Source organism: Ranitomeya variabilis, chromosome 7, assembly GCF_051348905.1.
Source record: "Ranitomeya variabilis isolate aRanVar5 chromosome 7, aRanVar5.hap1, whole genome shotgun sequence".
In the NCBI taxonomy this organism is placed as follows: domain Eukaryota; kingdom Metazoa; phylum Chordata; class Amphibia; order Anura; family Dendrobatidae; genus Ranitomeya; species Ranitomeya variabilis.
In genome coordinates, this window is record NC_135238.1 from 234,188,995 (window position 1) to 234,214,893 (window position 25,899).

The following is a 25,899-nucleotide window of genomic DNA, read 5'->3' on the forward strand; positions in this document are numbered from 1 at the left end:
CTTCTCCTTTCTCGGGGAGGAGGGAGCGGAGCGCAGAGATCTCAGAGATCTCAGGACGCCCCTGGATGTGGACAGACGCCGCCGCTGCACGGAGACCCCCGGAGCACAGAGACCCCTGGAGCACAGAGACCCCGGAGCACAGACCCCTCCAGCCGGACGGTGAGTGCTGCGGGACCGATAAGCGGACCCCCGGGGTCACACGTGGCCTGATGTAGCAGAGCTGAGCTCCTCAGTGCTGTGTGATAGAAGATTCGCCTGCAGTCCTATGTAAATCCGCAGTTCTATGTAAACCTGCAGTCCTATGTAAACCCGCAGTCCTATGTAATCACACTGCGGCTCTGCTACATCTGGCTGTCGCTGCTTTCTTGCTCTTCGCTTCCCATCAGGGGAGAAGTTTCTATATTCACATCTCTGGTACCAAACACAAAGTGAAGGGAAACTTTTGTCCCTTTTTTATCCTTTTGCCGGACCCTTTCCCGCGGCTGGGGGAGGTTTGTATTTTGCAGGATGAGATGAAGATTTTGATGCCATTTTTTAATTTATTGGAAAATGGAAAGAAAATTTGTCCTAGTAATTCACGAAAACATCGCAGCGATTCCACTATTGTTATTTTTGGGTTTCGTTCCCACAATGTTCCCCACATGATTAATCTGAGCCTCTCTCATTATTCTGGATATGTTGAAAAAAAAAAAAAAATCTTAGAATTTGAAGAAAAAAAAAACATTTTTTTAAATCAACATTTTTTTTCATTTTTAGTTAACAGATCCAGAGGCTGATTGTAATCTTCAGGTTAAGCTGCACTTTTTGTTACCATTTTAGCGATCACGTTTTTTTTCTATATCTTCAGCTTTTTTTTTTAAGAGGTGACTTGATCAAAAAACAGCAATTCTGTTTTTTTGGTATTTTTTGGTGTTTACTGTTAAGGATACAGAACGTTCTGATGGATATTGATACCAAATATGTTCATTTATCTTTTACAACTTTTTTTTTAATAAGTTTACAGTTAGGTACAAGAAGGAGATATCTTTTTTTTCAATTATTTTAAAACTTTTTTTGTCTTTTGTCTTTTTTTTAGTATTGTGTCACTTGCAATACTTCTTCCCAGCAGTTAGGTGTACAAAGATGGCCGCCCTCTGCTTTGTATGTCTGTCTTGGTGAGTAAGATGCTCAGAATGTAATAAACGTGTGCCGGACTTGGAGGACACTTCTGTTGGCATTTGTGTCACTTTTGTGGCGTAATTTATAATGAATTTCTCGGCCATGGCGCCTCCCGGCGGAGATCTTAACCACTTCCCTAAAAGTTGTCGGAGTGTGCATATAAAACAGCAAAAGATGGAAAATTCTTTCTCTACTTCTAGCGCAAAAATATAGTGAATTTCAAGCAGTTTTATGGCAGAACTGATGAATCCGGGTCCTGTGTTTTTACATTTCTCATTGTTTTTAAGATCTCTGCTTGTTGTCCAGGAATGGTAACATTCCTATTTGTAACAAACCCAAAAGAAACAAAATACAATGTATCAGTTTATAAAGTCCTCTGTGATCTGATCAGAGCATGGGAGGCCCATAGGCTGCCATTGGAGCTGGGGTCCTATTGAGCGCCCCTGTCGTCGCCATCTTGGTACACCTGTGCTTCTTAGGAGATCTTGATTTTCAGTCTCTACTACAGCACTTAAGACGATAAACATCATAAAGAGGAGAAACATAAAAACGACAAAATGTGTTTTTTTTTGGTGCAGTACCTTCCCCCAAAATGCCCCGAAAACCCCATCATATGTTCCCCAGTATGGTATCATTTATAACATTGGCTCTCATACATCTCCATAAGCAGAAAAATAAAGTTCTAGCTGTTGTAAAATATTGAAAGTTTACCAAGTTCAGATTTTTTTTTACCACTAAAATATACTTTAAAAAAAGTAGACAATTTTGGCATCGCCATACTTGTACCGATCCAGTTCATTTTTACCGCCAATAAACACTGAAAAAAATAATTAAAAAACATCGGTGGAATCAGGATTTATTTTTCATCATTTCACCGCTCTTGGAATTTTTTCCTGTTTTTCTGTACATTATATGGCACAGTGAATGGTGGCTCACAAATCTACAATCCAACCTGCGAAAAAACGGGAATAGGGACGGGGGAAATAAGTTATGGTTCTAGGAAGAAGGGAAGGAAAAAACGAAAGCGCAAAAAAGAGAAATGTCCGCAATATTGGTCTGTAAAAGTCGTGTAGATGAATGTTATTCTTTGTATTAGACGCGTCTCACATTACAGAGATGATTTGTATGAAAGGAGGAAGGGGCAACATTCATCCTCACCGTAAACGTCCCCATCCAGGACCTGATATTTATCGGACGCTCCGAGACGTTTTATTGCTTTTCTATGTATCGTTTCTTGCACCTTTTGTCTTCTGTGAGTGACACTGTAAATATTGTGGCTTTTGCTGATTCTGTACACGGGTGTCCGGGGGACGGCAGGGGGCAGGGGCCGTGTCCTCACCATCCATAGTGGGGGCCGACAACAATCTATTTCCAATCCTGACTGTTTAACCCCTTAAAAGCTGTGGTCACCATTGACAGTGGCGTCAAAGCGATTACCCAGGTGTCTTCTACCAGTGACCCCAAAATAAAGGTAACCTGTTATTTATGCTGCTCCTGGAAGCAGGCAAAATATAAACCAATGAGCTCAGGGCTCAGAGAATGTTTTTAGACTGGAAACATTGTAACAAACCCTCAGCTTTGAAAAGTGTTAGGGTATGTCTCCACGGTACGGATGGGGGCCGGTATCGCCGCAGCGGCGAAGCCGCTCGGCGCTAAGCCCCGCCCCTTTCTCGGACGCGATCATGCCGGATGTGTTAACTCTTCACATCCGGGATGATCGCTCTCTCCCATAGGGCCCTGTGATATGCCTTGCGGGGACGCTGCGTCCCCGCAAGGTGTACGGGCATGCTGCGATCTGAAAAGACGCGCAGCATGTCCGGAGTCGCAGGGCCGCCGCGTGCGGGTTTCCACGCATAGTGGAGACGGGATTTCATAAAATCCCCTCCACTATGCTGGAACATCTGGACGCTGCGTGTTTGACGCTGCAGCTCTGCGCAGCGTCAAACAAGCAGCGTTTCCTGACCGTGGACACATACCCTTAGGCTGCGTGCCGACAATCAGGAATAGCAGCGTATTTTCGCTGCCTTCCACATTACAAGGACAGTGGATGACATTTCTATGGATCCCGCACCCACCGTGCTTCTATTTGACGCTGTGGACACTGACCTGCGGTGCGGATTTCTGAACCGCAGCATGTGAAGTTCTGCAGCGGAGACGCTCGGCTCCTCTGTACTTCCCCTGGATACACGGTCAGTACAGTAAATCCTGCAGAATTCTAACAGACAAAGTGCGTAATGTAGAACGCAGCGTCCAAAGCGCGACTATTACTGATCATGGGCATGCAGCCTTAGATCTGTACAAGCCTGATACAAGAATGTTCCTGTTCCCCCTGACCCCGTGACACTTCTGCTCTGTGCAATACACAGTGATGTCACAGTACAGGGATAATACACACAGTGATGTCACAGTACACGGATAATGCACACAGTGATGTCACAGTGCAGGGATAATGCACACAGTGATGTCACAGTACAGAGATAATACACACAGTGATGTCACAGTACAGAGATAATACACACAGTGATGTCACAGTACAGGGATAACGCACACAGTGATGTCACAGTACAGGGATAATACACACAGCGATGTCACAGTACAGAGATAATGCACACAGTGATGTCACAATACAGGGATAATACACAGTGATGTCACAGTACAGGGATAATACACACAGTGATGTCACAGTACACGGATAATGCACACAGTGATGTCACAGTACAGAGATAATGCACACAGTGATGTCACAATACAGGGATAATACACAGTGATGTCACAGTACAGGGATAATACACACAGTGATGTCTGTTATGACCCCAGTGGACAGGGTCTCAGAGGAACGTGTAAGTCTGCGAGATTCAAAAATCCAGCTCATAGGGCTGTGGTAACTGGGTTGACCAAATAGCTACTCCTAACGCCAACACTAGAAGTAGCCGGGGATCATGCCTACGGTGATCGCTAGATGACTCGCGCCAGCCGGAGAATCTAACTACCCCTAGGAGAAGAAAACAAAGACCTCTCTTGCCTCCAGAGAAAGGGACCCCAAAGCAAGATACAAGCCCCCCACAAATAATAACGGTGAAGTAAGAGGAAATGACAAACACAGAAATGAACCAGGTTCAGCAAAGAGAGGCCAGCTTACTAATAGCAGAATATAGCAAGATAACTTATCTGGTCAACAAAAACCCTATAAAAATCCACGCTGGAGATTCAAGAACCCCCGAACCGTCTAACGGTCCGGGGGGAGAACACCAGCCCCCTAGAGCTTCCAGCAAAGGTCAGGATACAGATAGGAACAAGCTGGACAAAAATACCAAACAAAACAAAAGCAAAAAGCAAGGAAGCAGACTTAGCTTGAAATACAGGAACCCGGATCAAAGGACAAGAGCACAACAGATTAGCTCTGATTTCAACGATGCCAGGCATTGAACTGAAGGTCCAGGGAGCTTATATAGCAACGCCCCTGAACTAACGGCCCAGGTGAGGATATAGAAAAAGACAGACGCTCCAGAGTCAAATCACTAATGACCACTAGAGGGAGCAAAAAGCAAAATCACAACAGATGTCACACTACAGGGATAATACACACAGTGATGTCACAGTACAGGGATAATACACACAGTGATGTCACAGTACAGAGATAATACACACAGTGATGTCACAGTACAGAGATAATACACACAGTGATGTCACAGTACAGGGATAACGCACACAGTGATGTCACAGTACAGGGATAATACACACAGTGATGTCACAGTACAGGGATAATACACAGTGATGTCACAGTACAGGGATAATACACACAGCGATGTCACAGTACAGAGATAATGCACACAGTGATGTCACAATACAGGGATAATACACAGTGATGTCACAGTACAGGGATAATACACACAGTGATGTCACACTACAGGGATAATACACACAGTGATGTCACAGTACAGGGATAATACACACAGTGATGTCACAGTACAGGGATAATACACACAGTGATGTCACACTACATGGATAATACACACAGTGATGTCACAGTACAGGGATAATACACAGTGATGTCACGGTACAGGGATAATACACACAGTGATGTCACAGTACAGGGGTAATACACACAGTGATGTCACAGTACAGGGATAATACACACAGTGATGCCACAGTACAGGGATAATCCACACAGTGATGTCACAGTACAGGGATAATACACACAGTGATGTCACAGTACAGGGATAATACACAGTGATGCCACAGTACAGGGATAATACACACAGTGATGTCACAGTACAGGGATAATACACAGTGATGCCACAGTACAGGGATAATCCACACAGTGATGTCACAGTACAGGGATAATACACACAGTGATGTCACAGTACAGGGATAATACACAGTGATGCCACAGTACAGGGATAATACACACAGTGATGTCACAGTACAGGTATTATACACACAGTGATGTCACAGTACAGGGATAATACACACAGCGATGTCACAGAACAGGGATAATACACACAGTGATGTCACGGTACAGGGATAATACACACAGTGATGTCACGGTACAGGGGTAATACACACAGTGATGTCACAGTACAGGGGTAATACACACAGTGATGTCACAGTACAGGGATAATACACACAGCGATGTCACAGTACAGAGATAATACACACAGTGATGTCACAGTACAGGGGTAATACACACAGTGATGTCACAGTACAGGGATAATACACACAGTGATGTCACAGTACAGGGGTAATACACACAGTGATGTCACAGTACAGGGGTAATACACACAGTGATGTCACAGTACAGGGATAATACACACAGTGATGTCACAGTACAGGGGTAATACACACAGTGATGTCACAGTACAGGGATAATACACACAGTGATGTCACAGTACAGGGATAATACACACAGTGATGTCACAGTACAGGGATAATACACACAGTGATGTCACGGTACAGGGATAATACACACAGTGATGTCACAGTACAGGGGTAATACACACAGTGATGTCACAGTACAGGGATAATACACACAGTGATGTCACAGTACAGAGATAATACATACAGTGATATCACAGTACAGGGATAATACACACAGCGATGTCACAGTACAGGGGTAATACACACAGTGATGTCACAGTACAGGGATAATACACACAGTGATGTCACAGTACAGGGATAATACACACAGTGATGTCACAGTACAGGGATAATACACACAGTGATGTCACGGTACAGGGATAATACACACAGTGATGTCACAGTACAGGGGTAATACACACAGTGATGTCACAGTACAGGGATAATACACACAGTGATGTCACAGTACAGAGATAATACATACAGTGATATCACGGTACAGGGATAATACACACAGTGATGTCACAGTACAGGGGTAATACACACAGTGATGTCACAGTACAGGGATAATACACACAGTGATGTCACAGTACATAGATAATACACACAGTGATGTCACAGTACAGGGGTAATGCACACAGTGATGTCACAGTACAGGGGTAATGCACACAGTGATGTCACAGTACAGGAATAATACACACAGCGATGTCACAGTACAGGGGTAATGCACACAGTGATGTCACAGTACAGGGATAATACACACAGTGATGTCACAGTACAGGGGTAGTACAGGGGTAATGCACACAGTGATGTCAGACTATAGTGATCACTAACTGTACGTTTTGTTAGTGCTGAGATGTTCCATCCATTATTGGGCCCCCGATCTGCCGTGCCGCCGTTAGTCTGGTGGTCGGGCCCCTGATTAGCAGAGGAATTACCCATTTTCTGTGTATTTTCAGGAGCTCCTGGGCCCCAGTGTGAAGTCTGCGCCAGGGGCCCGTCTCCTGCTCGGTGTCATGTACTTTTGTGACTGACACACATTTAGTTTCTCCCATTTTGCTGCTTCTGTGTTTGTCTCCTAGTGGGTGGAGCGACCGTCGAGGCTCCGGGATCGGGGTGAGGCCTCGGCCTCCGCTCCTCCTACAGTTTCGCCCCCGGGGATATTGAGATTGTCACAAACCTTTACTGCGATGTCAGGAAATCGCATAAATAGCAATTCCACAATAAGTGTCAGTGAGTGAGATGTGATGATGATAATGTAGAGAAGTGATAAAGTCCACAGCGCTGGCGGCAGATGACAATCATAAATCTTCTGACGGTGGAGCGTCCTGGCACCTCTCGTACCCACGCCTGTGAGACGCTGGCGGGACGCTGTATGGATCGCACCTTTACCATGAAGGAATATTCCGCCTCTGAGCCGGGTAAGTGCTGGGGATTTCTCAGTATTGTTTGGTTGGAGCAGACGATAATAACTCTGAAGAATAGAAGCTGCAGTATCTGCAGAGCTGCGCTCCCTGGTTCTGCCATCGAGAAAACCTTCCGTACAGACATGTTGTGGAATTACTATTTGGGCAATTGCCTAAATAAAGGGTTCATAGGTTATTACCCCTAAGGTTGCAACCAATTTTCATTTTTGTGTTTGAGGTTTTTTTTTTAAACTATTTATTTTTCTGTCCACATCGCCGGATGAGGGATCGTTCTTTGCTGGACAAGTTGTAGTTTTTGATAAAATGTACTGAAAATTGGGATAAAAACCCTCCAAGTGCAGCGAAATGGTGAAAAATAAACCTCTGCACTTTTGCCATTGATTTTGGGGTTTTGTGCAGGTTTTATTACTCATTTAATATTAATAATAATAATAATAATCTTTATTTATATAGCGCCAACATATTCCGCAGCGCTTTACAGTTTAGTGCAAACAGAACAGTCAAAACTAACAACGTTAAAGATAATAAAATAATTAACTTAATTATTTAAAAAAGTTCAGAAATTTGTAAGAACAAGTGCTTAGTCTGCGGCAGCATTTTCTGTAAGGTTTCTTATTGCTCCACTGACGGACACAATTGTATGAGGGATTGTTTCTTTCTGCGCGGAGCTGTAGTTTATTGATGCAAATAGGGGAACATACAATATAAAGCAATGAAATCATTGTATTTGGGGGAGGTGCAGCGGTCAGATAGTGACAATCCTTTTTTTTCTCTACGGCGTTAATATTTTATGTGTTAAATAATTTTATATTTTGTTAGGTCGAACTCTTACAGACTCGGTTATACCAACTTCCCTTTTTTATTTTTTTTTATTCTCTTGATTTTTTAACAAAGAATATATTGAATATAATGGGATTTATACTTTTATACTTTTTTTTATTTTTTAATAGTTTAAAAACCTTTTTTTATTTTATTTTTCACTCTCCCTTGGGGTTTTGAAGCTGCAATTGCTTCATCATTTGTATTTTTTTTTAATAAGTAGTCTTGGATTAAACCAAGTCTTTTAGCTGACCCCCCAACTCCATAGCAGCCCACTGGCAGCACATGATAGCATCCTGGGGTGCAGCGACAGACGTCTGACTGAACATCCCATCAGTATCATTCCACTTTTAAATCTGCTGTCAGAGACTGAACAGCATTTGTGCAGTTTAACAGCAGCGGTCAGAGCGAGCGGATGGAGCCGGCTCAGTATATATCTACTAAAGGACCTGCCCTGCACAGAGCGAGCTACGTATATATCTACTAATGGACCTGCCCTGCACAGAGCGGGCTCAGTGTATATCTAATAAAGGACCTGCCCTGGACAGAGCGAGCTCAGTATATATCTACTAAAGGACCTGCCCTGCACAGAGCGAGCTACGTATATATCTAATAATGGACCTGCCCTGCACAGAGCGGGCTCAGTGTATATCTAATAAAGGACCTGCCCTGCACAGAGCGAGCTACGTATATATCTACTAAAGGACCTGCCCTGCACAGAGCGAGCTACGTATATATCTACTAAAGGACCTGCCCTGCACAGAGCGGGCTCAGTATATTTCTACTAAAGGACCTGCCCTGCACAGAGCGAGCTACGTATATATCTAATAATGGACCTGTCCTGCACAGAGCGGGCTCAGTGTATATCTAATAAAGGACCTGCCCTGCTCAGAGCGAGCTACGTATATATCTACTAATGGACCTGCCCTGCACAGAGCGGGCTCAGTGTATATCTACTAAAGGACCTGCCCTGCACAGAACGAGCTACGTATATATCTACTAATGGACCTGCCCTGCACAGAGCGAGCTCAGTATATATCTACTAATGGACCTGCCCTACACAGAGCGGGCTCAGTGTATATATACTAACAGACTTGCCCTGCATAGAGTGTGCTGAGTATATATCTACTAATAGACCTGCCCTGCACAGATTGGGCTCAGTATATATCTACTAACAGACCTGCCCTACACAGAGCGGGCTCAGTTTATATCTACTAAAGGACCTGCCCTGCACAGAGCGAGCTACGTATATATCTACTAATGGACCTGCCCTGCACAGAGCGGGCTCAGTGTATATCTACTAAAGGACCTGCCCTGCACAGAGCCGGCTCACTATATATCTACTAAAGGACCTGCCCTGCATAGAGCGAGCTACGTAAATCTACTAATGGACCTGCCCTGCACAGAGCGGGCTCAGTGTATATCTACTAAAGGACCTGCCCTGCACAGAGCGAGCTCAGTATATATCTACTAATGGACCTGCCCTGCACAGAGCGGGCTCGGTATATATCTACTAATAAACCTGCCCTGCACAGAGCGGGCTCAGTGTATATCTACTAATGGACCTGCCCTACACAGAGCGGGCTCTGTATATATCTACTAACAGACCTGCCCTACACAGAGCGTGCTCAATGTATATCTACTAATGGACCTGCCCTACACAGAGCGGGCTTAGTATATATCTTCTAACGGACCTGCCCTGCACAGAGCGGTCGCAGTATATATCTACTAACAGACCTGCCCTGCACAGATTGGGCTCAGTATATACCTACTAACAGACCTGCCCTGCACAGAGCAGGTTCAGTATATATCTATTAGCGGCTTCCCTGCACAGAGCGTGCTCAGTATATATCTATTAATGGACCTGCCCTACACAGAGTGGGCTCACACCTGTCTGACCACACACCTCCATAGTCTCTACCTACACACCTGTCTGACCATGCACCTCCATAGTCTCTACCTGCACACAACTGTCTCACCACACACGTCCATAGTCTCTACCTACACACACCTGTCTGATCATGCACCTCCATAGTCTCTACTTGCACACAGATCTCTGACCACACATCACCATACTCTCTACCTACACACACCTGTCTGACCACGCACCTCCATAGTCTCTACCTGCACACACCTGTCTGACCACGCACCTCCATAGTGTCTACCTGCACACACCTCTTTGACCACACACCTCCATAGTCTCTACCTGCATGCAACTGTCTGACCACGCACCTCCATAGTCTCTACCTACACACACCTGTCTGACCACGCACCTCCATAGTCTCTACCTGCATGCAACTGTCTGACCTGTTGTGAATTCCGTTCTCGGGCTCCCTCCTGTGGTCATGAGTGGTAGTGTGTGAGTTTGTTCTTGGGCTCCCTCTGGTGGCCTTTAGCGATATGGCTGGTCTTGGCTGGGCTCAGCTGTTTCATCTCCTGCTAGGCTGGGCCTATTTAACTCACCTGGACCTTTTCTTGTCGCCTGCTGTCGGTGTATTCGGTCCTGATCCTGTGCTCTCCTGAATAATCCTTGTGACCAGTCTCCTGCTATGAGAAGCTAAGTTTGCTTGTTCAGTTTCTCATTATTTCCTTGAAAACGTTTCTTATTATATTTTGAGTTCAGCCCAGCTTGCTTTTATGTGATTTTTTGCTTGCTGGTTAGTTCTGGGGTGCAGAGTGCGCCCCTCACATCGTGAGTCGGTGTGGGGGTTCTTGTATTCTCTGCGTGGTTTACTTTTGATAGTTTTTGTACTGACCGCACAGACACCTATCTATTTTCTGCCTATCTAGTATTAGCGGGCCTCATTTGCTAAACCTGTTTCATCTCTACGTTTGTGTTTTCCCCTTAACTCACCGTTATTATTTGTGGGGGGCTATCTAAAACTTTGGGGATATTTCTCTGAGGCAAGTGAGGTCTTTGCTTTCTCTCTAGGGGTAGTCAGTTTCTCAGGCTGTGACGAGGCGTCTAGGTTTTCAGGTAACGCTCCACAGCTGCCTTTAGTGTGTTTGGATAGGATCAGGATTGCGGTCAGTATAGCTTCCACATCCCCAGTACTTGTCCTATATATTCAGAGTATATGTGTCAGGTCAGTTTGAGATCCTACCACCGGACCACAACAGTACAGCAGGCCCGAAAGTGTTAATGCAGCAAAAGAGGGAGAAGAGAAATCCTGAAGTCATTTTTTTTTTTCCTCTGCACTGTGTTTGGCTTCTCTCCTCCCCTTAATCTCTGGGTGGTTCTGAATTCAGTTGCAGATATGGACATTCAGAGTCTGTCTTCTAGTGTGGATCGTCTCACTGCAAGGGTACAGGGCATTCAGGATTATGTAGTCCGCAGTCCTATGTCAGAGCCTAAAATACCAATTCCTGAGCTGTTCTCCGGAGATAGATCTAGGTTTTTGAACTTTAAGAATAATTGTAAGTTATTCCTTTCTCTGAGACCTCGCTCCTCTGGTGATTCTGTTCAGCAAGTTAAAATTGTTATTTCTTTGTTGCGTGGTGACCCTCAAGATTGGGCATTCTCCCTGACGCCAGGAGATCCTGCATTGCTAAATGTGTATGCGTTTTTTCTGGCGCTTGGATTGCTTTATGAGGAACCTAATCTGGTAGACCAAGCAGAGAAAGCTTTGCTGGCTCTCTCTCAGGGTCAAGATGAAGCAGAGGTTTACTGTCAGAAGTTTAGGAAATGGTCAGTGCTCACTCAGTGGAATGAGTGCCCCCTGGCGGCGATTTTCAGAAAGGGTCTCTCTGAAGCCCTTAAAGATGTTATGGTGGGGTTCCCCACGCCTGCGGGTCTGAATGAGTCTATGTCTTTGGCCATTCAGATTGATCGGCGTTTGCGGGAGCGCAAACCTGTGCACCCTCTGGCGGTATTTTCTGAGCAGAAACCTGAGCCTATGCAATGCGACAGGACTCTGACCAGAGTTGAACGGCAAAACCACAGACGTCAGAATGGGTTGTGCTTTTACTGTGGTGATTCTGCTCATGTTATCTCAGCATGCTCTAAGCACACAAAAAGGGTTGCCAAGTTTGTCACCATTGGTACTGTACAACCTAAATTCATTTTGTCTGTTACTTTGATTTGCTCTCTGTCATCCTACCCAGTTATGGCTTTTGTGGATTCAGGTGCTGCCCTGAATTTGATGGATTTGTCATTTGCCAGGCGCTGTGGTTTTATCTTGGAGCCTTTACAATTCCCTATTCCGCTAAAGGGAATTGATGCTACACCATTGGCCAAGAATAAACCTCCGTACTGGACTCAAGTGACCATGTGCATGGCTCCTGTACATCAGGAGGTGATTCGCTTTCTTGTGCTACATAATTTGCATGATGTTGTCGTGTTGGGTCTGCCATGGCTGCAGGCTCATAATCCAGTCCTGGATTGGAAAGCAATGTCTGTGTCAAGTTGGGGTTGCCAGGGAATTCATGGCGATGCTCCTTTGGTGTCAATTGCTTCTTCTACTCCTTCTGAAGTCCCTGAATTTTTGTCGGACTACCAGGATGTATTTGATGAGCCCAAATCCAGTGCCCTACCTCCTCATAGGGATTGTGATTGTGCCATAAATCTGATTCCTGGTGGTAAGTTCCCTAAGGGACGACTTTTTAATTTGTCTGTACCAGAACATGCCGCTATGCGGAGTTATATAAAGGAGTCCTTGGAGAAGGGACATATTTGCCCGTCCTCGTCCCCTTTGGGTGCTGGGTTCTTTTTTGTGGCCAAGAAGGATGGTTCTCTGAGACCCTGTATAGATTATCGCCTTCTAAATAACATCACGGTCAAATTTCAGTATCCCTTGCCACTGTTGTCCGATCTGTTTGCTCGGATTACGGGGGCCAGTTGGTTCACCAAGATAGATCTTCGTGGAGCGTATAATCTTGTGCGCATAAAGCGGGGTGATGAATGGAAAACAGCATTTAATACGCCCGAAGGCCATTTTGAGTACTTGGTGATGCCTTTTGGGCTTTCTAATGCCCCCTCTGTGTTTCAGTCCTTCATGCACGACATCTTCTGAGAGTACCTGGATAGATTTATGATTGTGTACCTGGATGATATTTTGGTCTTTTCTGATGATTGGGAGTCTCATGTGAAGCAGGTCAGGATGGTATTTCAAGTCCTGCGTGCTAATGCCTTGTTTGTGAAGGGCTCTAAATGTCTCTTCGGAGTCCAGAAGGTTTCCTTTTTGGGTCTTATTTTTTCTCCTTCTACTATCGAGATGGATCCAGTCAAGGTCCAGGCTATTCATGACTGGACTCAACCTACATCTGTGAAGAGTCTTCAGAAGTTCTTGGGTTTTGCTAATTTTTACCGTCGCTTCATCACTAATTTTTCTAGTGTGGTGAAGCCTTTGACGGATTTGACCAAGAAGGGTTCTGATGTGACAAATTGGTCTCCTGCGGCCGTGGAGGCCTTTCAGGAGTTGAAATGTCGGTTTTCTTCGGCTCCTGTCTTGCGCCAGCCCGATGTCTCTCTTCCCTTTCAGGTCGAGGTTGATGCTTCTGAGATTGGAGCAGGGGCTGTTTTGTCGCAGAGAAGCTCTGATGGCTCTGGGATGAGACCATGTGCTTTCTTTTCAAGAAAGTTTTCGCCTGCCGAGCGGAATTATGATGTTGGTAATCGAGAGTTGTTGGCAATGAAGTGGGCATTTGAGGAGTGGCGACATTGGCTTGAGGGAGCCAAGCATCTTGTGGTGGTCTTGACGGATCACAAGAATTTGACTTATCTCGAGTCTGCCAAACGGTTGAATCCGAGACAGGCTCGATGGTCGCTGTTTTTCTCTCGTTTCAATTTCGTGGTTTCATATCTTCCCGGTTCGAAAAACATGAAAGCTGATGCCCTTTCTAGGAGTTTTGTACCTGACTCCCCGGAAGTTTCTGAACCGACTGGTGTTCTCAAAGAGGGGGTGATTTTGTCTGCCATCTCTCCTGATCTGCGACGGGTGTTGCAGGAGTTTCAGGCCAATAGACCTGACCGTTGTCCACCGGAGAGACTGTTTGTCCCAGACAGATGGACCAGTAGAGTTATTTCCGAGGTTCATTCTTCGGTGTTGGCGGGCCATCCTGGGATTTTTGGTACCAGGGATTTGGTGGCGAGATCCTTTTGGTGGCCTTCCTTGTCGCGGGATGTGCGTTCCTTTGTGCAGTCCTGTGGGATTTGTGCTCGGGCCAAGCCTTCGTGTTCTCGTGCCAGTGGATTGCTTTTGCCTTTGCCTGTCCCGAAGAGGCATTGGACGCACATTTCCATGGATTTTATTTCGGATCTTCCTGTCTCTCAGAAGATGTCTGTCATCTGGGTGGTTTGTGATCGTTTTTCCAAAATGGTCCATTTGGTACCCTTGCCTAAGTTGCCTTCCTCCTCCGATTTGGTGCCACTGTTTTTTCAGAATGTGGTTCGTTTACATGGTATTCCGGAGAACATTGTGTCCGACAGAGGATCCCAGTTTGTGTCCAGATTTTGGCGATCCTTTTGTGCTAAGATGGGCATTGAATTGTCTTTTTCATCAGCCTTCCATCCTCAGACGAATGGTCAAACCGAACGAACTAATCAGACCTTGGAAACTTATTTGAGATGTTTTGTTTCTGCTGACCAGGATGATTGGGTGACCTTTTTGCCATTGGCTGAGTTCGCCCTCAATAATCGGGCTAGTTCTGCTACTTTGGTTTCACCTTTCTTTTGCAATTCTGGTTTTCATCCTCGTTTCTCCTCGGGTCAGGTTGAGTCTTCTGACTGTCCTGGGGTGGATTCTGTGGTGGATAGGTTGCAGCAGATTTGGAACCATGTGGTGGACAATTTGACTTTGTCCCAAGAGAAGGCTCAGCGCTTTGCTAACCGCCGTCGCTGTGTGGGTCCCCGACTTCGTGTGGGGGATTTGGTATGGTTGTCTTCTCGTTATGTCCCGATGAAGGTTTCCTCTTCTAAGTTCAAGCCTTGTTTCATTGGTCCTTATAAGATTTTGGAAATCCTCAACCCTGTGTCTTTTCGTTTGGACCTCCCAACATCGTTTGCCATTCATAATGTGTTCCATAGGTCATTGTTGCGGAGATATGTGGTGCCTGTGGTCCCTTCTGTTGATCCTCCTGCTCCGGTCTTGGTCGAGGGGGAGTTGGAATATGTGGTGGAGAAGATCTTGGATTCTCGTATTTTGAGACGGAGACTTCAGTACTTAGTGAAATGGAAGGGTTATGGTCAGGAGGATAATTCCTGGGTTGTCGCCTCCGATGTCCATGCGGCCGATTTGGTTCGTGCCTTTCATTTGGCTCGTCCTGATCGGCCTGGGAGCTCTGGTGAGGGTTCGGTGACCCCTCCTCAAGGGGGGGGGGGTACTGTTGTGAATTCCGTTCTCGGGCTCCCTCCTGTGGTCAAGAGTGGTACTGTGTGAGTTTGTTCTTGGGCTCCCTCTGGTGGCCTTTAGCGATATGGCTGGTCTTGGCTGGGCTCAGCTGTTTCATCTTCTGCTAGGCTGGGCCTATTTAACTCACCTGGACCTTTACTTGTCGCCTGTTGTCGGTGTATTCGGTCCTGATCCTGTGCTCTCCTGAATATTCCTTGTGACCAGTCTCCTGCTATGAGAAGCTAAGTTTGCTTGTTCAGTTTCTCATTATTTCCTTGAAAACGTTTCTTATTATATTTTGAGTTCAGCCCAGCTTGCTTTTATGTGATTTTTTGCTTGCTGGTTAGTTCTGGGGTGCAGAGTGCGCCCCTCACATCGTGAGTCGGTGTGGGGGTTCTTGTATTCTCTGCGTGGTTTGCTTTTGATAGTTTTTGTACTGACCGCACAGACTCCTATCTATTTTCTGCCTATCTAGTATTAGCGCGCCTCATTTGCTAAACCTGTTTCATCTCTACGTTTGTGTTTTCCCCTTAACTCACCGTTATTATTTGTGGGGGGCTATCTAAAACTTTGGGGATATTTCTCTGAGGCAAGTGAGGTCTTTGCTTTCTCTCTAGGGGTAGTCAGTTTCTCAGGCTGTGACGAGGCGTCTAGGTTTTCAGGTAACGCTCCACAGCTGCCTTTAGTGTGTTTGGATAGGATCAGGATTGCGGTCAGTATAGCTTCCACATCCCCAGAACTTGTCCTATATATTCAGGGCATATGTGTCAGGTCAGTTTGAGATCCTACCACCAGGATCATAACACTGACCACGCTCCTCCATTCCCTCTACCTGCGTGCACACCTGGCTGACCGCGCTCCTTCATTGTCTCTACCTGCGTGCACACCTGGCTGACCGCGCTCCTTCATTGCTTCTACCTGCGTGCACACCTGGCTGACCGTGCTCCTTCATTGCTTCTACCGGCGTGCACACCTGGCTGACCACGCTCCTTCATTGCCTCTCTACCTGCGTGCACACCTGGCTGACCGCGCTCCTTCATTGTCTCTACCTGCGTGCACACCTGGCTGACCGCGCTCCTTCATTGCTTCTACCTGCGTGCACACCTGGCTGACCGTGCTCCTTCATTGCTTCTACCGGCGTGCACACCTGGCTGACCATGCTCCTTCATTGCCTCTCTACCTGCGTGCACACCTGGCTGACCGCGCTCCTTCATTGCTTCTACCGGCGTGCACACCTGGCTGACCACGCTCCTTCATTGCCTCTCTACCTGCGTGCACACCTGGCTGACCACGCTCCTTCATTGCCTCTCTACCTGCGTGCACACCTGGCTGACTGCGCTCCTCTATTGCCTCTACCGGCGTCCACACCTGGTTGACCACGCTCCTTCATTGCCTCTATACCTGCGTGCACACCTGGCTGACCATGCTCCTTCATTGCTTCTACCTGCGTACACACCTGGCTGACCATGCTCCTTCATTGCCTCTACCTGCGTGCACACCTGGCTGACCATGCTCCTTCATTGCCTCTACCGGCGTCCACACCTGGTTGACCACGCTCCTTCATTGCCTCTATACCTGCGTGCACACCTGGCTGACCATGCTCCTTCATTGCTTCTACCTGCGTACACACCTGGCTGACCATGCTCCTTCATTGCCTCTACCTGCGTACACACCTGGCTGACCATGCTCCTTCATTGCCTCTACCTGCGTGCACACCTGGCTGACCGCGCTCCTCCATTGCCTCTACCGGCATGCACACCTGGCTGACCGCGCTCCTTCATTGCCTCTACCTGCGTGCACACCTGGCTGACCGCGCTCCTCCATTGCCTCTACCGGCATGCACACCTGGCTGACCGCGCTCCTTCATTGCCTCTATACCTGCGTGCACACCTGGCTGACCACTCTCCTTCATTCCCTCTACCTGCATGCACACCTGGCTGACCGCGCTCCTTCATTCCCTCTACCTGCGTGCACACCTAGCTGATCATGCTCCTTCATTGTCTCTACCTGCGTGCACACCTGGCTGACCGCGCTCCTTCATTGCTTCTACCTGCGTGCACACCTGGCTGACTGCGCTCCTTCATTGCTTCTACCGGCGTGCACACCTGGCTGACCGCGCTCCTTCATTGCTTCTACCGGCGTGCACACCTGGCTGACCGCGCTCCTTCATTGCTTCTACCAGCGTGCACACCTGGCTGACCGCGCTCCTTCATTCCCTCTACCTGCGTGCACACCTGGCTGACCACGCTTCTCCATTCCCTCTACCTGCGTGCACACCTGGCTGACCATGCTCCTTCATTGCTTCTACCTGCGTGCACACCTGGCTGACCATGCTCCTTCATTGCCTCTACCTGCGTGCACACATGGCTGACCGCGCTCCTTCATTGCCTCTATACCTGCGTGCACACCTGGCTGACCGTGCTCCTTCATTGCCTCTACCTGTGTGCACACCTGGCTGACCGCGCTCCTTCATTCCCTCTACCTGTGTGCACACCTGGCTGACCACGCTCCTTCATTGCTTCTACCTGCGTGCACACCTGGCTGACCGCGCTCCTCCATTCCCTCTACCTGCGTGCACACCTGGCTGACCATGCTCCTTCATTGCCTCTACCTGCGTGCACACCTGGCTGACTGTGCTCCTTCATTGTCTCTACCTGCGTGCACACCTGGCTGACCGCGCTCCTTCATTGCTTCTACCTGCGTGCACACCTGGCTGACCACGCTCCTCCATTGCCTCTACCGGCGTGCACACCTGGATGACCGCGCTCCTTCATTCCCTCTACCTGCATGCACACCTGGCTGACCGCGCTCCTTCATTGCCTCTATACCTGCGTGCACACCTGGCTGACTGCGCTCCTTCACTGCTTCTACCTGTGTGCACACTTGGCTGACCGCGCTCCTTCATTGCCTCTATACCTGCGTGCACACCTGGCTGACCGTGCTCCTTCATTGCCTCTATACCTGCGTGCACACCTGGCTGACCGTGCCCCTTCATTCCCTCTACCTGCATGCACACCTGGCTGACCACGCTCCTTCATTGCCTCTATACCTGCGGGCACACCTGGCTGACTGCGCTCCTTCATTGCCTCTACCTGCGTGCACACCTGGGTGACCACGCTCCTTCATTCCCTCTACCTGTGTGCACACCTGGCTGACCGCGCTCCTTCATTGCTTCTACCTGCGTGCACACCTGGCTGACCGTGCTCCTTCATTGCCTCTACCTGCGTGCACACCTGGCTGACCGCACTCCTTCATTGCTTCTACCTGCGTGCACACCTGGCTGACTGCGCTCCTTCATTGCCTTTACCTGCGTGTACACCTGGCTGACCATGCTCCTTCATTGCCTCTATACCTGCGTGCACACCTGGCTGACCGCGCTCCTTCATTGCCTCTATACCTGCATGCACACCTGGCTGACGTGCTCCTTCATTGCTTCTACCTGTGTGCACACCTGGCTGACCGCGCTCCTTCATTCCCTCTACCTGCGTGCACACCTGGCTGACGTGCTCCTTCATTGCTTCTACCTGTGTGCACACCTGGCTGACCGTGCTCCTCCATTCCCTCTACCTGCGTGCACACCTGGCTGACCACGCTCCTTCATTGCCTCTACCTGTGTGCACACCTGGCTGACCACGCTCCTCCATTCCCTCTACCTGCCTGCACACCTGGCTGACCACGCTCCTCCATTGCCTCTACCTGTGTGCACACCTGGCTGACCACGCTCCTTCATTGCCTCTACCTGCGTGCACACCTGGCTGACCACGCTCCTTCATTCCCTCTACCTGCGTGCACACCTGGCTGACCACGCTTCTTCATTGCCTCTACCTGCGTGCACACCTGGCTGACCACGCTCCTTCATTCCCTCTATACCTGCGTGCACAACTGGCTGACCACGCTCCTCCATTCCCTCTACCTGCGTGCATACCTGGATGACCACGCTCCTCCATTCCCTCTACCTGCGTGCACACCTGGCTGACCACGCTCCTCCATTCCCTCTACCTGCGTGCACACCTGGCTGACCGCGCTCCTTCATTCCCTCTACCTGCGTGTACACCTGGCTGACCACGCTCCTTCATTCCCTCTACCTGCGTGTACACCTGGCTGACCACACTCCTCCATTCCCTCTACCTGCGTGCACACCTGGCTGACCACGCTCCTCCATTGCCTCTACCGGCGTGCACACCTGGATGACCGCGCTCCTTCATTCCCTCTACCTGCATGCACACCTGGCTGACCGCGCTCCTTCATTGCCTCTATACCTGCGTGCACACCTGGCTGACTGCGCTCCTTCACTGCTTCTACCTGTGTGCACACTTGGCTGACCGCGCTCCTTCATTGCCTCTATACCTGCGTGCACACCTGGCTGACCGTGCTCCTTCATTGCCTCTATACCTGCGTGCACACCTGGCTGACCGTGCCCCTTCATTCCCTCTACCTGCATGCACACCTGGCTGACCACGCTCCTTCATTGCCTCTATACCTGCGGGCACACCTGGCTGACTGCGCTCCTTCATTGCCTCTACCTGCGTGCACACCTGGGTGACCACGCTCCTTCATTCCCTCTACCTGTGTGCACACCTGGCTGACCGCGCTCCTTCATTGCTTCTACCTGCGTGCACACCTGGCTGACCGTGCTCCTTCATTGCCTCTACCTGCGTGCACACCTGGCTGACCGCACTCCTTCATTGCTTCTACCTGCGTGCACACCTGGCTGACTGCGCTCCTTCATTGCCTTTACCTGCGTGTACACCTGGCTGACCATGCTCCTTCATTGCCTCTATACCTGCGTGCACACCTGGCTGACCGCGCTCCTTCATTGCCTCTATACCTGCATGCACACCTGGCTGACGTGCTCCTTCATTGCTTCTACCTGTGTGCACACCTGGCTGACCGCGCTCCTTCATTCCCTCTACCTGCGTGCACACCTGGCTGACGTGCTCCTTCATTGCTTCTACCTGTGTGCACACCTGGCTGACCGTGCTCCTCCATTCCCTCTACCTGCGTGCACACCTGGCTGACCACGCTCCTTCATTGCCTCTACCTGTGTGCACACCTGGCTGACCACGCTCCTCCATTCCCTCTACCTGCCTGCACACCTGGCTGACCACGCTCCTCCATTGCCTCTACCTGTGTGCACACCTGGCTGACCACGCTCCTTCATTGCCTCTACCTGCGTGCACACCTGGCTGACCACGCTCCTTCATTCCCTCTACCTGCGTGCACACCTGGCTGACCACGCTTCTTCATTGCCTCTACCTGCGTGCACACCTGGCTGACCACGCTCCTTCATTCCCTCTATACCTGCGTGCACAACTGGCTGACCACGCTCCTCCATTCCCTCTACCTGCGTGCATACCTGGATGACCACGCTCCTCCATTCCCTCTACCTGCGTGCACACCTGGCTGACCACGCTCCTCCATTCCCTCTACCTGCGTGCACACCTGGCTGACCGCGCTCCTTCATTCCCTCTACCTGCGTGTACACCTGGCTGACCACGCTCCTTCATTCCCTCTACCTGCGTGTACACCTGGCTGACCACACTCCTCCATTCCCTCTACCTGCGTGCACACCTGGCTGACCACGCTCCTTCATTGCTGTTTCCGCTTGCTATTTGCTGATTACACCCGAGCTCTTCTTCACTAGCAGCAGCTATAAAAAGTCCATTCCCTGCACGGATGTTTATGCATTTCGCTTCCAACGCCCCCATAAAGAAGGGAGAGTTTGGTTATTTTTTTATGGCTCTGAACTCATCCCTGACCATAAAGCGAGCGGTTGCTATAATTTTCTAGGAAAGTCATTTGTGACCAGGGGAAAACTCGTAAACTCAGTGAAGAGAAACTGATTTTTATCCCCAGCCTATATGACCACAGGCGGCGATCACCAATCGTTACAAGTATAATGGCTGGAAAATGATGGATTATTTACTGCAGAGATCTGTAGACTAGAAAGAGGGGGCGTAACGAGAAATCATGGGGTCATCCATGATATTACACTCATATGTATCTACACAATGCACACAGGTTATATAAATATATAAATGTATATCTGATCTAAATCGGAATATTATTCTTCCAGTATCCACCATTACATGTCCTTACTATTTGTCTCCTTCCTTTCAGCGCCTCCATTGGAAATCTCCATTGCTGTCATCTCCTACTTGCCCCATCGGGAGAATGTTCTCCGACCTTCGGCTAAGGGCTCGTTCTAGGCGCTGACTGTATGAGGGATGGACGTGTCTCAGAATCTGTCCGATCACAGAGACCAGGAGAAGCTCATCATCCTGCTGTCCAGCCCCCTCTCGGCCTTCATCATCCTCTCCAACCTTTTCATCATCATTGGAATTGTCTTCAACAAGAAGTTGCACAACACGGCCAATTACTTCTTCCTCAGCCTGCTGTTTGCCGACTTCTTCACCGGCGTTCTCCTGCCTTGTATCCCTCGGATGAAATTCAACAAGGACCTGGGGTATTACGGCTGTTTTCTCACCTACACGTCCCCCAATTTCTTCTTCCTTTCATTCTTGGCTAACTTGTTGATGGTGCACTACGAGAAGTACTTGTGCATCATTTATCCTTTGCACTACCGGGACCTTTGGGTGCACCGTTGTGTCCCCCTCTCCCTGTTCTTGGTGTGGACGTTTCCTTTGGTGTTCTCCTGCCTTCCATTATTGGGCTGGAATAATTGGAAAAGTAACGACACTTGTTCCTATAAACAGGTGTTCCCAAATGCCTATATATACCTGGAGACGTACGGGGTGGTCATCCCGGCCATCTTGGCCATGAGCTTCATCACCATCAAGCTCCTTTCAGTGGCCAGAAGGCAACTCAGGGAAATCAAGAAGCTGCACCGATCAGTGCAGCGGGAGGTGGTGACAGAGATGGAGCGCCAGATGGACTTGCGATACGCCAAATGTATCGCCATCTTCTCCTTGACTTTCCTCATCTGTTGGGTTCCTTACATCGCTCTTCTCCAGGTCTCGGTGCTGGTCATAGAGAATTATGAGATCAGTTTATGGATTGTCCTGACGCTCACGTGCGTAGGAAGCGGCAGCGCTGCCGTCATCCCTGTTATTTTAGGATTAAGCCACCAGCAATACACCGAACTGTGGAGGAACCTGTGCAAAAAATACTGCCAGTCCTGCTGCAAACCCAGGGGGAACCCAACAAGTCACCACCATGATATGAAGAGCAGGGAGGAGACTCTGGAAGATGAATTAACTGCTGCTAAATGATGACGTGACGCCATAGTGACGGGTCTGGTGCCAGACGTTCAGGCTCCACGGGGGGCGCTATTCAATTCCACTTGTCCATTACCCCCAATATTAAGTTATTGTAATGCAAATTATAGGAGTTATTCACTGGTTTCTGAGCTCTTTCGGCGCTGGCACATTACCCAATATACCCAACACAGCACCATTAATTGGTTTACTGTGAAAAAATGGATTATCATTGCGTAATCAGTGATGGCTCATCCCCTACCAGCCAGTGGCCTCCATGGGGCACCACAGCCCTTTATACACCCACCCAGGTACAATGGCGTGACCATAGGGGCCTCTGTGCCCGGCACTGCAGACCGGCCCCGTGCAAGTGAAATGAGCTGCAGGTAATAGTGTAAATTACAGTCCCCGAGGTCTAATGCACAATCTGTGAAGGAGCCCCTACCTACTAAATACCATTTATAATGCTGCTGTCTTATATGGCAGAGGGGCCTTGGGGCATCCTCAGGCCTCGGGGGCAGGTGCTCCCCTCCTGGAAACCCTTAGGAGTCCCATTTCACAGCCAGTCCCTCCACTCCACATAAATGATCTTATCAAAAAGTAACTAAGTTAAAACTGTTACTGGAAATGTCTACAGTATCCACCTTCAACACGGGATCAATCTGCTTATGTAAAGGGACTTTTTCATTATGACCAACATCTTTAAGTAAGCACCCCAATATGATCCCCCGATAGAACTACAAGAGATAGTATGATTGTTTCATGCAAATAGCCCCCCAAATTGACAAACCAGGGGCTAAAGAAAAAGCACTTCCTAGTTCTATGCAGTCACATGATGTATCACATGAGGCTTTTAACTGCTACTGATTGGTCGAGAGTTCATGTGATCACTGTGCTATGACACAGATCTTCCACAGCAAAAGGAAGCGGGTTTTTTCTAACTTGATTAACTATTTCAGGGAGCTTTTTAGAGGGTGTCATTTTACCCAATAATAAAGCATAATAAAGCTTAATTAGGGCATAATACTGATGCCTTTATTACGAAAGGCCCATGATAGTGATAGGGTGCCTTTAAATGGAGTTACCTTATGATGACATCAATAACAAGAGACAGTGCTTCGTATACTTGCCGATCCGGCTCATTCACTTTACTTGTTATTAATGGCCGGCATCTAATGTATAATTGCCAATTGCCTCTGTCACAGCTTCTGGCGATTGTGTCGCTATCCCACAATCCACCGCGGCCGGAAGGCCACAAACTGCACCTCCACAAGTAACAAAAATGGCACCGATATTCCATCGGGAGATCAGCGGTGCAGGGAGGTCAGCGGCGACACAGCCGGGAGATGAGCGGCGCCAACATCGGAACTACGCCGACCACCATATTGGAACCCCCGAGTTATGGGTATTCCGAGATCAGCCGCCAAAGCCGCTCATTGAATGAGCCGCCCGCCGGCTGAGGTTTGGCGGGGATTCAAGTCCCGTGCAGCACCGCTCATTGGCTCAGCCAGGGATTCAAATGCCCCGCCAAGGCGGGCGACCAATCAGCTGCTAGCGGTATTGGTGCCAGATTTGAATACCGCTGCTCCTGTTAGCACCACTAAGGATACACATAGATGCAATAGCATCGGGCCTATTTCTAGTGTCATAATAAATGTTGCAGGGAGGATCAGGGTTGTTGTGACCATAAAGAACATTCCCACCGACCCAATCTGTAGTCCTCCAGTGAGGAGGTCCATGCTGGAGGAGGCTCTGTGCTGAGGACTGGGATTGGAGTCCGTATCAGCAGGGGGACCTGATTTCCAAAACCAGACTACTCATTTAAAGGGACAGCTCGCCTAGAATTGTTCTTTAGTCATATCATTGCATCTAGTGCCTGTATGAAGTCCAGACAATGCCGGCTCCTTGTAGACGACTTCCCCGTGCTGCATTGTCTTGTTCAAGGCTTTCTGAGAAGTTTTCCTTCCTTGATCACTGCGGTAGATTATAACAGAACGTGCGGAGATTCAGCATCCGCTATTCGTGCAGCCGCGTTCTATCATTTAGGCTACGTTCACATTAGCGTTAAGCTAATTTGCGTCGGGTTTGCGTCGGCGACGCAGCGGCGACGCATGCGTCATGCGCCCCTATACTTAACATGGGGGACGCATGCGTTTTTTTGTGTTGCGTTGTGCGACACATGCGTCTTTTTTGCCGCAAGCGTCGGACCAAGAAAACGCAGCAAGTTGCATTTTTCTTGCGTCCGATTTTCGGCAAAAACCGACGCATGCGTCGCAAAACGCAGCGTTTTTGCGTGCGTTTTGCCGCGTTTTTGCGTGCGTTGTGCGTTGCGTCGCCGACGCAGCGGCGCACAACGCTAGTGTGAACTTAGCCTTACAAGGTCTGCAAACAGCGCAGGATAAGCTGAACTTTCTGGAAGCGCAGTCCTTCTCCTCCATTGTATTGTGTCACTCAGGAAGTTGTGATGTCATAGACTTATTCTCGATGTCATAGACTGATACATTCTCAAAGTAATAGATACATTGTTGATGTTCTCTGAAAGATCTGCAACCTGTGGATCTCTGGCTGTAGAGAAACTACAACTCCCAGCATTGGTTTTAGTTCATGTTGAGAGATGTAGTTTCACAACAACTACAAAGTCTGAGGTTTTCAACCACTACCTGAGACATAAGTTTGATGTCATTGTTCCCCATTTTCTTTTTTTGGATTTCCATTAGACCTAAAGTTGATATAAAGATGAGTAAAATCCGGGTCCAGCGCTTTCGTCAGTGATCTGTGGCCGCTGGACCAGAGCCCTGCGCTCCTCCACCGTTCTGCTGGCCTCCCGGCGCCTCTCCCGGTTATCAGGCTCGGAACGATGTAATCGTCGCAGGAAGAGCTCCGTGGACCACCAATGTGACCACTAGACCAGGGACCTGCAAATCTTGTTGCTTCAATTAAATAAGAACCATTGCATTGTCTCTGAACTTTCTGTTTTGTTACATTGTTTAGAATTTTTAGTTTTGTTTCTTTGTGAGATTATAATTGTTCTAAAAATGTTCTTAGAAACTGATTGTAGGAAAATCCTAATTTCTAATAAATGAAGGGGTACAG

At 48.4% G+C, this 25,899-nt stretch overlaps 1 protein-coding gene across 1 annotated transcript; it reads left to right on the forward strand.

Annotated features, from left to right (window-relative positions):
* The first annotated feature begins 95 nt into the window (after nucleotides 1-95).
* On the forward strand, nucleotides 96-25,899 carry GPBAR1 (G protein-coupled bile acid receptor 1). The gene is made up of 2 exons (XM_077273206.1): nucleotides 96-159; nucleotides 21,710-25,899. The coding sequence occupies exon 2, from the start codon at nucleotides 21,817-21,819 to the stop codon at nucleotides 22,819-22,821; it is 1,005 nt and encodes a 334-aa protein (XP_077129321.1). The 5' UTR covers nucleotides 96-159; nucleotides 21,710-21,816; the 3' UTR covers nucleotides 22,822-25,899.

Excerpts from the sequence above, each read along its gene's own strand:
- GPBAR1 (XM_077273206.1), top strand. The coding sequence starts at position 21,817 with ATGGACGTGTCTCAGAATCTGTCCGATCACAGAGACCAGGAGAAGCTC.